Source organism: Carettochelys insculpta, chromosome 15 (assembly GCF_033958435.1).
Source record: "Carettochelys insculpta isolate YL-2023 chromosome 15, ASM3395843v1, whole genome shotgun sequence".
NCBI classification, from domain to species: Eukaryota; Metazoa; Chordata; order Testudines; family Carettochelyidae; genus Carettochelys; species Carettochelys insculpta.
In genome coordinates, this window is record NC_134151.1 from 39,839,239 (window position 1) to 39,855,476 (window position 16,238).

The 16,238-nt window shown below is 61.9% G+C and overlaps 1 protein-coding gene across 1 annotated transcript in view; it reads right to left on the bottom strand.

Annotated features, from left to right (window-relative positions):
- Positions 1-10,628: 10,628 nt before the first annotated feature.
- Positions 10,629-16,238, bottom strand: part of LOC142021394 (bromodomain-containing protein 8-like) — a 38,407-nt gene continuing 32,797 nt past the window's right edge. Inside the window, exon 7 of the mRNA XM_075010125.1 lies at positions 10,629-11,140. Coding sequence (XP_074866226.1) covers positions 10,906-11,140 — 235 coding nt within the window. The 3' untranslated portion in view covers positions 10,629-10,905. The remainder of the gene's footprint in view (positions 11,141-16,238) is intronic.

Consider the following 16,238-nt stretch of genomic DNA (forward strand, 5'->3'; position numbering starts at 1 on the left):
GTGCCCCCCCCCGGCGTGTCAGTCAGACATGGACCCGCTCCAGCTGTGGCCCCACCCCCCCGGCGTGTCAGTCAGACTCAGGCCCGCTCCAGCTGTCCCCCCCCCCCCCGGCGTGTCAGTCAGACACGGACCCGCTCCAGCTGTGCCCCCCCCGGCGTGTCAGTCAGACATGGACCCGCTCCAGCTGTCGCCCCACCCCCCCGGCGTGTCAGTCAGACTCGGGCCCGCTCCAGCTGTTCCCCCCCGGCGTCTCAGTCAGACTCGGGATTGCTCCAGCTGTGCCCCCCCCCCCCACGGCATGTCAGTCAGACTCGGGCCCGCTCCAGCTGTCCCCCCCCGGCGTGTCAGTCAGACATGGACCCGCTCCAGCTGTGGCCCCCCCCCCCCCCGGCGTGTTGGTCAGACTCGGGCCCGCTCCAGCTGTTCCCCCCCCCGGCGTGTCAGTCAGACACGGACCCGCTCCAGCTGTGCCCCCCCCGGCGTGTCAGTCAGACATGGACCCGCTCCAGCTGTCGCCCCACCCCCCCGGCGTGTCAGTCAGACTCGGGCCCGCTCCAGCTGTTCCCCCCCGGCGTCTCAGTCAGACTCGGGATTGCTCCAGCTGTGCCCCCCCCCCCCACGGCATGTCAGTCAGACTCGGGCCCGCTCCAGCTGTCCCCCCCCGGCGTGTCAGTCAGACATGGACCCGCTCCAGCTGTGGCCCCACCCCCCCCCGGCGTGTCGGTCAGACTCGGGCCCGCTCCAGCTGTTCCCCCCCCGGCGTGTCAGTCAGACTCGGGCCCGCTCCAGCTGTTCCCCCCCCCGGCGTGTCAGTCAGACTCGGGATCGCTCCAGCTGTGCCCCCCCCCCGTGTGTCAGTCAGACTCGGGCCCGCTCCAGCTGTGCCCCCCCCGGCGTGTCAGTCAGACATGGACCGGCTCCAGCTGTGGCCCCACCCCCCCGGCGTGTCAGTCAGACTCGGGCCCGCTCCAGCTGTTCCCCCCCCCCCCGGCGTGTCAGTCAGACTCGGGATCGCTCCAGCTGTGGCCCCACCCCCCGGGCGTGTCAGTCAGACACGGACCCGCTCCAGCTGTTCCCCCGCCCCCCGCGTGTCAGTCAGACTCGGGCCCGCTCCAGCTGTCCCCCCCCCGGCGTGTCAGTCAGACTCGGGCCCGCTCCAGCTGTCCCCCCCCCCCCCCCGGCGTGTCAGTCAGACTCGGGCCCGCTCCAGCTGTGCCCTCCCCCCCGGCGTGTCAGTCAGACTCGGGCCCGCTCCAGCTGTGCCCCCCCCGGCGTGTCAGTCAGACTCGGGCCCGCTCCAGCTGTCCCCCCCCCGGCGTGTCAGTCAGACTTGGGCCCGCTCCAGCTGTCCCCCCCCCCCGGCGTGTCAGTCAGACTCGGGCCCGCTCCAGCTGTGCCCCCCCCCCCGCGTGTCAGTCAGACTCGGGCCCGCTCCAGCTGTGCCCCCCCCGGCGTGTCAGTCAGACATGGACCGGCTCCAGCTGTGGCCCCACCCCCCGGGCGTGTCAGTCAGACACGGACCCGCTCCAGCTGTGCCCTCCCCCCCGGCGTGTCAGTCAGACTCGGGCCCGCTCCAGCTGTGCCCCCCCCGGCGTGTCAGTCAGACTCGGGCCCGCTCCAGCTGTCCCCCCCCCGGCGTGTCAGTCAGACTTGGGCCCGCTCCAGCTGTCCCCCCCCCCCCGGCGTGTCAGTCAGACTCGGGCCCGCTCCAGCTGTGCCCCCCCCCCCCCGCGTGTCAGTCAGACTCGGGCCCGCTCCAGCTGTGCCCCCCCCGGCGTGTCAGTCAGACATGGACCGGCTCCAGCTGTGGCCCCACCCCCCGGGCGTGTCAGTCAGACACGGACCCGCTCCAGCTGTTCCCCCCCCCCCCCGGCGTGTCAGTCAGACTCGGGCCCGCTCCAGCTGTCCGCCCCCCCCGCGGCGTGTCAGTCAGACAGCGACCTGCTCCAGCTGTGCCCCCCCGGTGTGCCAGTCAGACACGGACCGGCTCCAGCTGTGCCCCCCCAGCATGTCAGTCAGACACGGACCCGCTCCAGCTGTGCCCCTCCCCCCGCGTCAGTCAGACACGGACCCGCTCCAGCTGTTCCCCCCCCCCCCCCGCCGGCGTGTCAGTCAGACTCGGGCCCGCTCCAGCTGTGCCCCCCCCCCGGCGTGTCAGTCAGACATGGACCCGCTCCAGCTGTGGCCCCCCCCCCGGCGTGTCAGTCAGACTCGGGCCCGCTCCAGCTGTGCCCCCCCCCCCCCCGGCGTGTCAGTCAGACATGGACCCGCTCCAGCTGTGGCCCCCCCCCCCCCGGCGTGTCAGTCAGACTCGGGCCCGCTCCAGCTGTCCCCCCCCCCCTCCCAGCGTGTCAGTCAGACTCGGGCCCGCTCCAGCTGTTCCCCCCCCCCCGGCGTGTCAGTCAGACTCGGGCCCGCTCCAGCTGTGCCCCCCCCCGGCGTGTCAGTCAGACATGGACCCGCTCCAGCTGTGGCCCCACCCCCCCGGCGTGTCAGTCAGACTCGGGCCCGCTCCAGCTGTCCCCCCCCCCCGGCGTGTCAGTCAGACACGGACCCGCTCCAGCTGTGCCCCCCCCGGCGTGTCAGTCAGACTCGGGATTGCTCCAGCTGTGCCCCCCCCCCCACGGCATGTCAGTCAGACTCGGGCCCGCTCCAGCTGTCCCCCCCCGGCGTGTCAGTCAGACATGGGCCCGCTCCAGCTGTGGCCCCCCCCCCCCCCGGCGTGTCGGTCAGACTCGGGCCCGCTCCAGCTGTTCCCCCCCCGGCGTGTCAGTCAGACTCGGGATCGCTCCAGCTGTGCCCCCCCCCGGGCGTGTCAGTCAGACACGGACCCGCTCCAGCTGTGCCCCCCCCCGGCGTGTGAGTCAGACATGGACCCGCTCCAGCTGTGGCCCCCCCCCCCAGCGTGTCAGTCAGACTCGGGCCCGCTCCAGCTGTTCCCCCCCCCCGACGTGTCAGTCAGACTCGGGCCCGCTCCAGCTGTTCCCCCCCCCCCCCCCCGGCGTGTCAGTCAGACTCGGGATCGCTCCAGCTGTGCCCCCCCCCCGGCGTGTCAGTCAGACTCGGGCCCGCTCCAGCTGTTCCCCCCCCCCCCGGCATGTCAGTCAGACTCGGGCCCGCTCCAGCTGTCCGTCCCCCCCCGGCGTGTCAGTCAGACAGTGACCTGCTCCAGCTGTGCCCCCCCGGTGTGCCAGTCAGACACGGACCGGCTCCAGCTGTGCCCCCCAGCATGTCAGTCAGACACGGACCCGCTCCAGCTGTGCCCCTCCCCCCGCGTCAGTCAGACACGGACCCGCTCCAGCTGTTCCCCCCCCCCCCCCCCCGCCGGCGTGTCAGTCAGACTCGGGCCCGCTCCAGCTGTCCGCCCCCCCCGCGGCGTGTCAGTCAGACTCGGGCCCGCTCCAGCTGTGCCCCCCCCCCCGGCGTGTCAGTCAGACATGGACCCGCTCCAGCTGTGGCCCCCCCCCCCGGCGTGTCAGTCAGACTCGGGCCCGCTCCAGCTGTTCCCCCCCCCCCGGCGTGTCAGTCAGACTCGGGATCGCTCCAGCTGTGCCCCCCCCCCCGGCGTGTCAGTCAGACTCGGGCCCGCTCCAGCTGTGCCCCCCCCCCGGCGTGTCAGTCAGACATGGACCCGCTCCAGCTGTGGCCCCCCCCCCCGGCGTGTCAGTCAGACTCGGGCCCGCTCCAGCTGTTCCCCCCCCCCGGCGTGTCAGTCAGACTCGGGCCCGCTCCAGCTGTGCCCCCCCCCGGCGAGTCAGTCAGACATGGACCCGCTCCAGCTGTGGCCCCACCCCCCCCGGCGTGTCAGTCAGACTCGGGCCCGCTCCAGCTGTCCCCCCCCCCCCGGCGTGTCAGTCAGACACGGACCCGCTCCAGCTGTGCCCCCCCCGGCGTGTCAGTCAGACATGGACCCGCTCCAGCTGTCGCCCCACCCCCCCGGCATGTCAGTCAGACTCGGGTCCGCTCCAGCTGTTCCCCCCCGGCGTCTCAGTCAGACTCGGGATTGCTCCAGCTGTGCCCCCCCCCCCACGGCATGTCAGTCAGACTCGGGCCCGCTCCAGCTGTCCCCCCCCGGCGTGTCAGTCAGACATGGACCCGCTCCAGCTGTGGCCCCCCCCCCCCCCCGGCGTGTCGGTCAGACTCGGGCCCGCTCCAGCTGTTCCCCCCCCGGCGTGTCAGTCAGACTCGGGATCACTCCAGCTGTGCCCCCCCCCGGGCGTGTCAGTCAGACACGGACCCGCTCCAGCTGTGCCCCCCCCCGGCGTGTGAGTCAGACATGGACCCGCTCCAGCTGTGGCCCCCCCCCCCCGGCGTGTCAGTCAGACTCGGGCCCGCTCCAGCTGTTCCCCCCCCCCCCCCGGCGTGTCAGTCAGACTCGGGATCGCTCCAGCTGTGCCCCCCCCGGCGTGTCAGTCAGACTCGGGCCCGCTCCAGCTGTCTCCCCCCCCCCCGGCATGTCAGTCAGACTCGGGCCTGCTCCAGCTGTGCCCCCCCCGGCGTGTCAGTCAGACTCGGGCCCGCTCCAGCTGTTCCCCCCCCCCCCGGCGTGTCAGTCAGATTCGGGCCCGCGCCAACTGTGCCCCCCCCCGGGCGTGTCAGTCAGACACGGACCCGCTCCAGCTGTTCCCCCCCCCCCCCCCCCGGCGTGTCAGTCAGACTCGGGCCTGCTCCAGCTGTTCCCCCCCCCCGACGTGTCAGTCAGACTCGGGCCCGCTCCAGCTGTTCCCCCCCCCCCCCCCCGGCGTGTCAGTCAGACTCGGGATCGCTCCAGCTGTGCCCCCCCCCCCCCCCGGCGTGTCAGTCAGACTCGGGCCCGCTCCAGCTGTTCCCCCCCCCCGGCATGTCAGTCAGACTCGGGCCCGCTCCAGCTGTCCGTCCCCCCCCGGCGTGTCAGTCAGACACGGACCTGCTCCAGCTGTGCCCCCCAGCATGTCAGTCAGACACGGACCCGCTCCAGCTGTGCCCCTCCCCCCGCGTCAGTCAGACTCGGGCCCGCTCCAGCTGTGCCCCCCCCCGAGGTGTGTCAGTCAGACTCGGGCCCGCTCCAGCTGTTCCCCCCCCCCCCCGGCGTGTCAGTCAGACTCGGGCCCGCTCCAGCTCTCCCCCTCCACCCGTCGTGTCAGTCAGACTCGGGCCTGCTCCAGCTGTTCCCCCCCCCCCCCCCCGGCGCGTCAGTCAGACTCGGGTCCGCTCCAGCTGTCGTCCCCCCCCCGGCGTGTCAGTCAGACTCGGGATCGCTCCAGCTGTGCCCCCCCCCCGGCGTGTCAGTCAGACTCGGGCCCTCTCTAGCTGTTCCCCCCCCCCGGCATGTCAGTGAGACTCGGGCCCGCTCCAGCTGTCCCCGTCCCCCCCCCCCGGCGTGTCAGTCAGACAGCGACCTGCTCCAGCTGTGCCCCCCCCGGTGTGCCAGTCAGACTTGGGCCTGCTCCAGCTGTTCCCCCCCCCCCGGCGTGTCAGTCAGACTCGGGATCGCTCCAGCTGTGCCCCCCCCCCGGCATGTCAGTCAGACTCGGGCCCGCTCCAGCTGTCCCCCCCCCCCCCCAGCGTGTCAGTCAGACAGCGACCTGCTCCAGCTGTGCCCCCCCCCCCCGGTGTGCCAGTCAGACACGGACCCGCTCCAGCTGTGCCCCTCCCCCCGCGTCAGTCAGACTCGGGCCCGCTCCAGCTCTGCCCCCCCCCCGAGGCGTGTCAGTCACACTCGGGCCCGCTCCAGCTGTCCTCCCCCCCCCCCGGCGTGTCAGTCAGACTCGGGCCCGCTCCAGCTCTCCCCCCCCCCCCCATCGTGTCAGTCAGACTCGGGTCCGCTCTAGCTGTTCCCCCCCCCCCCCCGGCGTGTCAGTCAGACTTGGGATCGCTCCAGCTGTGCCCCCCCCCCCCCGGCGTGTCAGTCAGAGTCGGGCCCGCTCCAGCTGTCCCCGTCCCCCCCCCGGCGTGTCAGTCAGACAGCGACCTGCTCCAGCTGTGCCCCCCCGGTGTGCCAGTCAGACACGGACCTGCTCCAGCTGTGCCCCCCGGCATGTCAGTCAGACACGGATCCGCTCCAGCTGTGCCCCCCTGTGTGTCAGTCAGACATGGACCCGCTCCAGCTGTGCCCCTCTCCGCGTGTCAGCCAAACACGGATCCACTGGAGCTGAGCCCTGCCCACGTGTCAGTCAGACACGGACCTGCTCCAGCTGTGCTCCCCTGCATGGCAGTCAGACATGGCCCTGCTGGAGCTGTGCCCCGCCCCCCCCGCCGCGTGTCAGTCAGACATGGACCCGCTAGAGCTGTGCCTGTCCTGTGTGACAGTCAGATACGGACCTGCTCCCGCTGTGCTCCCCTGCATGTCAGTCAGAGATAGCCCCGCTGGAGCTGTGCCCCCCCACCCGCATGTCAGTCAGACATGGACCCGCTGGAGCTCTGCCTGTCCCGTGTGACAGTCAGACACGGACCTGCTCCCGCTGTGCGCCCCCCCCCCCCGTGTGTCAGCCAGAGACGGATCCACTGGAGATGTGTCCTCCCCTACGTGTCAGCTAGATACGGACCCCGCTCCAGCTGTGCCCCCCCCCGCATGTCAGTCAGACAGGGACCTGCTCCAGCTGTGACCCCCCCCCGCATGTCAGTCAGACATGGACCCGCTCCCGCTGTGCCCCCCGCCAGCATGTCAGCCAGACACGGATCCACTGGAGCTGTGCCCCACCCACGTGCCAGTCAGACACGGACCTGCTCCAGCTGTGCCCCCTGCATGTCAGTCAGACATGGACCCATTGGAGCTGTGCCCCCACGGCGTGTCAGCCAGACATGGACCTGCTCCAGCTGTGCCCCCCTGCATGTCAGTTGGACTCGGGCCCGCTCCAGCTGTGCCCCCCCCGGCGTGTCAGTCAGACATGGACCCGCTCCAGCTGTGCCCCTCCCCCCGCGTGTCAGTCAGACTTGGGCCCGCTCCAGCTGTGCCCCACCCGCGTGTCAGTCAGACACGGACCCGCTCCAGCTGTGCCCCCCTGCATGTCAGTCAGCCATGGACCCGCTGGAGCTGTGGCCTCCCCCCCCGTGTCAGTCAGACACGGACCCGCTCCAGCTATGCCCCCCCCGCATATCAGTGAGAGAGGGACCTACTCCAGCTGTGCCTCCCCCACGTGTCAGCCAGACACGGATCCACTGGAGCTGTGCCCCGCCCACGTGTCAGTCAGACACGGACCTGCTCCAGCTGTGCCCCCCTGCATGTCAGTTGGACTCGGGCCCGCTCCAGCTGTGCCCCCCCCGGCGTGTCAGTCAGACATGGACCCGCTCCAGCTGTGCCCCTCCCCCCGCGTGTCAGTCAGACTTGGGCCGGCTCCAGCTGTGCCCCCCCCCGTGTGTCAGTCAGACACGGACCCGCTCTAGTTGTGCCCCCCCCCGCGTGTCAGCCAGACACGGATCCACTGGAGCTGTGCCCCACCCGCGTGTCAGTCAGACACGGACCCGCTCCAGCTGTGCCCCCCTGCATGTCAGTCAGCCATGGACCCGCTGGAGCTGTGGCCTCCCCCCCCCCGTGTCAGTCAGACACGGACCCGCTCCAGCTGTGCCCCCCCCCGCATATCAGTGAGAGAGGGACCTACTCCAGCTGTGCCTCCCCCGCGTGTCAGCCAGACACAGATCCACTGGAGCTGTGCCCCGCCCACGTGTCAGTCAGACGCGGACCTGCTCCAGCTGTGCTCCCCTGCATGTCAGTCAGATACAGACCTGCTGGAGCTGTGCCCCCCGCTCCCCCCGCATGTCAGTCAGACACAGACCCGCTGGAGCTGTGCCTGTCCCGTGTGACAGTCAGATATGGACCCACTGGACCTGTCCCCCCCACCCGCGTGTCAGTCAGACATGGACCCGCTGGAGCTGTGCCTGTCCCGTGTGACAGTCAGATACGGACCTGCTGGAGCTGTGCCACCCCCCACATGTCAGTCAGACACAGACCCGCTGGAGCTGCGCCTGTCCCGTGTGACAGTGAGACCTGCTGGAGCTCTGCTGCCCCCCCCAATCCAGGTCACAGTTAGACACTGGCTGGAGTGTGTCCCGCCTCCACTTGACAGTCAGCTACACCCCTGCTGAAGCTGTTGCCCCCCGGAAATCACCCAGGTCACAGTCGGACACACACCCGCTGGAGCTGTACCCGCCCCCTGGATCGGGTCACAGGCACACATCCACTGGAGCTGTGCCCTTCCCCACCTGAGTCAGTCAGATATATGTATCGGCTGGAATTGTGCCCCTGTGCTGTGGCAATGGCTCTAGGCCATGGTAGCGGAAGGGGCGAAGAAGCACCAGTTCTGGGCAGTGATACTGCTCCCCCTCCAGGCAATGGGCCGGCTCATCTTTTGGATCCATGTGCAGACTTCTTCCAGCTATTGGCGGAATAAATGTTATGTGCACCACCGAGGGCCACCCGCTGCTGGCTGTGGGCTCTCTGCTAATCAGCCGCCTGGCATTTGTCTCTCTCTGCAGTGGCGGCACAAATGACCAGCTTACAGGGAACACTGGTGCCAGGGGAAGTGGGGGAAGGTCCTGCACCTGGGGGAGGCCCCAGGCGCAGTGGGTGGGGTGGGCTGGGGAGGGCCCAGGCCCAGGGTGATAGGGCAGACACTAGGCACAGAGGGGTGAGGGGAGGCCTCAGGGTCAGCAGGTAGCTCCAGATCAGGACCAGACTGCCTCACCTCTGGATACCAACGAGGGGTTGCACCAGATCACAACTGAGGCATCAAGTTTGGTCTCCAGCTTGATACCCTGGCCACCTGATCTAGTCAGTTACCTGGGAAGTTAGTCCTGGCCCCCCACCCTGGCCCAGTGGGAGGACTTCTGGACCCAAGGACCAGCTGAGTTTGGGGAACAACAAATGAGAACACAGTTGCGTGTGCAGGTCAGAGGTGTAAAGCCAGGGAACTGTCAGGGCACGCCGAGCAGAGAACTCCAGACAGTGCCCACCCCTCCTCAAAGCAGCCAGTGGCTGCTGCCCAGAGGAACTCCGCTTAGCTATGTGAGACAAGGGAGGAATGAACTAGGCCCCACAGTCACAGGGCGCCCCACTGACCAGCAGCCTCCTCCTGCTGGTATAGGGGGCAACCCTAGTGAGCGCCAGGCAGTTGACGAGGTGAAGTGACTTCATGGGGGCCCAGATGGGGCTGTGTGTAAACGACCAGGGTGAGGGGGGAAAGTGCAGCCAGACACTCAGGAGGAGGTTCTGCAGGCGCCAGCACAGGGGCCAAAATCTGGCACGCTGGAGGCAGATGTGTGCCAGGTTCTCCCTCATGCCACAGAAGGGGCATGCAACAGGGTGAGGGTGAACCCTGTGACATCAGCATGCCACCCCCTGATGTCCTGAGTGGGCCATGGGACCAGAGTGGAATACAGGCTGGCCCATCAGGGTTCCTCATCCTCCAAGGTGGCAGGTAGTCCTGCTACTTGGTACTGGGGTGGGACTCAAGGGTGAGGAGGTGAGCCCGTGAGGATGAGGACGAGCATGCACAGGTGGTCTCTGGGCATGGTCTGGAAACAGAGTGGCTGCAAGTCAAACAGCCAGCTGTGGTGTAAGGGGCGGGAGGCCGGGGGGAGTTTGTGCAACAGGGTTCCCAGAGCAAGAGCTGGAGGGTTTGCAGTGAGGTGGGGTGAGGCGTTACGCTCTCGTAGGGGTCACTGCAGGAAGACAAGACAAGTGTGGCAGTGACACGCACACCTCAGAGTATGCACAGGTGGATTCGGATAGTGGAAAGCCGCATTCCTAGGCAGCTGCAGGGAAGACAGAAGACAAGGCCCAGGTCCTGAGGAGCTGCAAATCCTGTCTCCTTCCAGGGAAGTTTCCCTACTTCAGAAGTGACCAGCTGGGACAGGATCCCTGGGCTGACAGGGTGACATGCGGGTTCCAGAAGCTCTTCCCCTGTAGCAGTTAGAGAGTTCTGTCTGATGACAGCTGTGTGAGATCACCCACTACTTCACAAACGGAAGCTTTATTAGAGAAAGGAAATAGAAGAGGGTGACTTTACCCTGTGTTCAAGCCAAAAACACAGTAAAACACAGTAAAAAACCACAAAAACACCAGGGATAGGAGGTACAAATATAACAGTTGCAACAAGCTCCAATCCAAATATTACACACACAAGCAATTAAATTTTAGATTACATGTAACTACAAGTGTGTTAAGGTTGGAACTGCAACATCAACCAGTTGCTACCTCTGCCCTGGGACGACACTGTGCAATAGCCATATGATTATGATTAAGGCACTATAGTCTGTATGGATGCAGATTAGATTAAAAACAGATTTTTAAAGGTCTTGTAGCTGCTACCCCCCACATGGCCTCATGACAAGGATTACATCGCAGAAACAAACAGCTGCAACTGCCACTTTTCAAAGGCTTAATTATCTTACTTGGAGCATGCATTTCACAAACAGCCTGGATGGCGCCGTACTTCTGTACCGGCCTTTCAGCGACACAGCCACACAATGTGTTCAGTACATGCTTCCTATCTCATTCTCCATCGTACAGACCCTCATCACTGGAACTGTTAAAGGGACCAAGGACTATATAGCTAACATACTTGGGGCCAGCTGCCTTCTTTGCTGGACAGGAAAATATCACCATCCCGCAGCCACGGAAGCTGCCAGCTCAGAGAGTGGGGGCCTCCCACCCCCAGGGGGGTTTTTACTGGCCGAGGGGGCCCCAGAAAGCCAGAAATAGCACAGGGTATTTTTATTTCAGCATCACCAAGGAGCTGGGTGCTGGCAGGAGGGTGAAGGGTAGGGAAGGGGGCAGCTGCCCCAGAACCCAATGATTCAGCCCCTTGCCAAGGAGCAATAGCTGCCAGTCCCATGAGCTGTGAGAAATGGTTGTAGGGGAGGGGAACGGGTTCCAGAACAGAGCTGGGGGAGGGTACTACACCCTCCCTCCCCTGAAAAACAGGCTCCCTACCTCCTTCCAAAACCCAGCCTCTCCTCTGAGCACAGGAGGGCCTCGCCCAGCAGTTGCAGCTGCTCCAGGACCTCTTGCTGCATCTCTGCCGCCATGCGGTGCACATGATGGTCAGCGTTGTTGTACATCAGTGCGTTCTGGAACATCAGCATAAGGTCACACTGGAACTGGGCTGTGGTCCGGATCTGGCCTTTGGACAGGCGTCTCTTTATGTTGGTTAAATCCATGGGTCTAGAAAAAGGCATGAAATGTAACTGCAAGTACCTGAGGACTTCCCTAACATTGCCTCGCCAGGGCAGGGGGAGCACCCTCTCCCTGAGATGAAGGGCTCATTTTTGTCTCCCTGTGGCAGCAGCACTGACAGCTACTTTGGGCTTGGGGAAAGGTCGTCAGGGGGCTCATTCTGCACCCCAGAAGGTGTGAGGCCTCGGGTCAAAGGGGCGGGGCTGGGATGGGAGCAGTCAACCCATAATGTCACCTGGAGGACAGCACTGTGTCTTTCCCCAGTCCTTAGAGCCGTGCAGAGAGGCCTTTCAAAGGGGCCTCTGCCATAGTAGCAATGTCTGGGACCTTCGGGCCCCTTTAAAATGCTGAGCCCATGTGCAATCGCCCCCTTGCCCTCCTGCTGGTGGGCCTGCCCAATGGTCCCAAACACGAGAATTCACTGGCCCACTTCTCCAATGGGAAATGGCAAGAGGTTAAGAAAGCTGGAAAGAAACTGGCAGATTTGGGTGATGTGTATCACATGGCTGATTAACTTGCCAAGGCACTAGCAATTATTCCTGAGAACCAAATGTGACACTGAGCAGAAAAGGAAAGAGGCATCATCCTGGTAATTAGCACCTGTCAAATCACCCCCTTTTCACTTGTGCTCCAAAATGGCACATGTTAAGAACAGGACCCATAAAGAACAAGACTCTAATGATGCCATGGAAAAGCAGCGGTGGTGAGGGGGGTGTGGTATACAGAGCAAAGCTTATTTATGTGCTTGAGAAGTCACTACAGAATTGATGGCTGGAGGGGGAGTTAGACAAGGATGATGAAACACAGGCCAGAAATAGCATGAGCTTCAGCCTTTAAAAATGTAGTTAATCCATCTGGGGGAAAACGATTTGAAATTCAGTTCTGTGCTGGCAAGGGGAAACCTGCAGAAAGGAGCGAGTGGGTGATCTTCCAACCCACTGTGATTATATAAGCCCATCAGTGCAATTGTAGGTGGCATGTGCAGCCTGTCACAGACCCTGGAGTCCCCATGGAGCCCCAGGGCCCACACTTGCAGTTCTGCGGCTAGTGCGCCACAAACATGAATAGATCTATGTGGACAAACTGTCTAGAGACCAGAGAAGGGGTGAAGGGATAGCTCAGTGCTTTGAGCATTAGCCTACTAAACCTGGGGTTAGGAGCTCAGTCCTTGAGGAGGCCTTTTTGGATTGGGGCAAATAGATGCCAGGGACAGTACTTGGCCCCACCAAGAGGGCAGGGGACTGGACTAGATGACCTCCTGAGGTCCATTCTAGGAGATGTGTGTCTCCAACCATCTCATTGCCTGTAAGAGCAAACATACTCTGAAGCAGGGCTGGCGAGAGAGAGTGCAAACCAAGTTACAGAAAAAAGGCCTCAGTTCAACCTTTGAAAACCACTGATGTCACAAGAGATGAGGTCCCTCCCCCTCAGCAGTAATTGCTGTTCTTCAAGATGTGGCCTTCCTGTGCCTCACAAATCCTTGATCAGAGCTTTTCCATTAGCAGCGTATGGTCGGCCCACACATGCACCTGTGCAGTTTTATGCTGCACACCAAGGAGCTGTAAGGCACAGGTGAACTGCCTCCAATTCCCGTAGCCAATTGGCCCTAAAGGAGGGTAAGGCAGGTGGAGCTCCCACAGGGGCACAACTCAAAGAAATACTGTTACTGGATAGGATGAGTAACCACACCTCTTCTCCTACGGGCACTCCACTTCAGGTGACTCCCGAGCAGTGGCCCCACATGGAATCGGGGCCTTCAGAACTGAGGCCGAGGTTGAAAACAGTACAGCAAAACCAAGTGGCACATCAGCCCTGGTGTTTAGACAAGGTACACTCTGAGGCCCAGCAGCAGCTCTGCATCACTCAGGCTTGGGCTACACTAGACCTTACAAGCAGCTGCAGACATGCAACTCCGGCTGCAGCAATCGCCACATCTGCACTCGACTGTAAGAGCTGTCCTCACTGAGGGAGGATGACAAGAGCATTTCTCCTGTTGACCTCCCTTACTCCTGGTAACGGCTGACCCCAGAGAGAGCCATTTTGCATGTCTTTACAAGACTTGCAAAATTGAACTCTAGAAGATCGACCCTAAAGGGGTTGATCTGGTAGCAGCATGAGCAAAGTGGTGGACGTTGCCGTGATTGGGCAGAGGGAGCTTTTATCATACGGGGAGGAGGTGGAGCACAATCTGAATGGTAGCAAGTCACCCACAAACTCAGAGTGCCAGCTCACCAATCTCTGCGTAGAGACAGTGTTTTCAAAAGGGCTTGGTCCTAGCTAGATACAAGGCCAGTGCCTGTCTAACAGCTAAGGTACAAACAGTACGTTTCACGATGACATTTTTGTTGTTTGGAAGAAGCAATGGTAGACATATTCCTTTGGTTAAGATGAAAACTCCAATAATGCTCTAGATCAGAATGCAGGGTGTGGCCATAAATGGACCCACATATGAATATTCTGTGAAATTTGAGAGTCAGCTCCCACCTATAATCCTGGGGGAAGAGACTGCGGGGTCATACTAGCTGGATTCCAGCAAGGTGAACAAAAGTGACAGGAAGAAGTTACTCGCCTGGTGCAGCAGTGATAGTTCTTGGAGATGTATGTTTCCAGGAGTGCTCCAATGTAGGTATATCTGCATCCCTGTGCTGATGATTACAGAACATTGGCAACAGCGTCTGTTCAGCCCCCACACAGGTTCAGTGGTACCAAAAGCTGCTGCAGTGACATTTCAAAGGGATATGGAGCACCAGCTGCTGCTGCTGCTGCTGCTGCCGCCATCATAATGGTGGCAGCCAGAGATCCAGGTCCCTTTGGCCCAGGGCCAACTGCCCCTATACCCTGCATCCCACTGGCAGGCCTGCATGGATTGCTTCCCTTGTGCTCTGCCAAGAGGCTAGCCAGCACTGTGTGGGCAAATCCACCTCAGCTCTTTCTCTCCTGGAGTTTATGACGAGAACTGAAGACAGGGGAGGAGGGCGGGTCATGGAGCATCTCACAGAACTACTCCATTGCTACTGCACAAGGTGAGTAAATTCTTCTTCAAGTGGTGTCCCTTGGAGTGCTCTACTACAGGCAATTCCCAAGCAGTAGCCCGAACTGGGGACTGGTGTGATGCACTGGAACTCCCTTTGAACTGTTACCTGATGTGCTGAGACCCCAGTAGGCCTGCTTTCCCTGACAGCCTGGACAGCCTGTAACTCTGTCCCGCTCAGCCCAGCACTTCAGCCTGCTTCAGCTGAGACACAAGGATAGGATCTCATCCACAGGGCTGCAGACACACACTGTCAGCAGCACAGGGTAAGACCTTTCCTCAACACACAGCCTCTCTGGGAGCTGAACCCTAAGTAAATCCATTTTATGCTCTATAGAAACCTCTCCAATAAAAGCTCCTGACATTTTGAGGACTAAAGGGACTTCGAAGTACTGGCGGGTGAGCTGTGGCTAGATGCGAGCTGGCGCTTGGAAGTTTAACACTTCGAAATTGCCACGGGGGTGGGGGGAATTTGCTTAATGAAGTGCTGCATGTGCACCACAGCACTTCATTAATAATCTTCCAACACCCTACTTACCATGCTCCCTTCAAAGCAGGAAGCTAGCGTAGACAAGCCCTAGGTGAGGTCTGAGGGTATCTTTGTCAGGGAATGTGACAAGGTGGTTACCCTGCGCTGGTGGAGAAATGGTTAAAAGCAGCCCTGGAAGAGGGCTGTCCTGGGACCCAGTCGGGGGACGCATTCTGGAAGCCAATCAGAGTCCATAAGGGCTGTTTAAAAGAGATGGCTGGCCAAGGTGAGCACACACTCTTGCTCCAGTCCTGTGAGAGTTGGGTACCACAGACAGAGCAGTGCTAGAGAGAGCCAGGGCAGCTCTGGCCAGGCAAGCACCAGGCTGCAGGGCAGCAGAGAGGCAGCAGGTTCAACACCTTGCCAATGATGAGCAGCCATTTTGCACTGCAGCTTGCCCCGGGGCTTGGATGAAGACTGGCAGTGGGTCACTGAGGGAAGGGGGGTATAGGGGACTTGGGCTTCCCTGGGAGGGGAGCATCCTAGAGTGCAGTGTACTGTGGCAGGCCAGTCCCTGTAAGAAGTGCTATGTGATCAGGGAGGGATGCGGGTCCTAATATAAGGGGGAGAACACAATGACAGGCAACAGAGGGTGAGACACTGGCCAGAAGAGGGCGCGCTGGAAGAGCTAATTCCCATGTGACCAGCAGGAGGCACTGCAGTGGTGAGTCAGGTCATGGGCGGACTGAAATTGCCTGCCCCTGGAGGTAAGCAGCTACTATTCCTGGAACCATTGAGAACACCTTCGGGGCCAAAGGGAAGAACATGGCATTGAAAATGCTCCTCACCTGTAATATAACGTAGTATTTCTTGAGAGCCATGTGCCTCACTATGGAAATAAGCTTTTTGGTCCTTGAGACTTTTAAAATGCCATCTCCAGTCTCTAAAGAAGTAGTAGCCATCCTGAATTTCTGAGATGTTACAAACTTGTTCAGTCATTGCAGATCTGAGGTCAGTTCTTCACCCTCTGCACAACAAACCACTGTAAGTAAAATTCTTTACCTCAGTTATGGGAGGAGAGCTGCTCTGCCAATCCTAAGCAAAGGAGACAGTGCACTTCTTGGCTCAGTATAGGCTCACGAGAGGTTTTCCTGAAAAGGGATGGGTTAGAGGGATGAAATGGAAGAAAGGACATAAAGTAGCCTGATGTATTAACCCCCAAGACCCTTTGCTGTAATATGCAGCTGGGTCTGCTGGAAATAAGAAAGACGGTCGCCAAACGTGGGGCAGAGGACAAAATGCTGCATTTTGCAAACCAGAGGTGGGGGTGGAATCAGGCCCTCCCCTACCTGCTGAAATGGCTGTGTACTTGTGCATACATGCTCTCTTCCGCTGGAATCTTTCCAAGTGGCTTTAGAGGTTCTGCTAAATACAAAGAACTAAGCAGGACACGAGCACAAAACTGGATGACTGGGCAACAAAATGGCAGATGAATTTCAATGTTGGTAAATGCAAAGTAATGCATATTAGAAAACATAATCCTAACTCTGTGACTGAAATGGTGGGGTCTACGTTAGCTGTGGCCA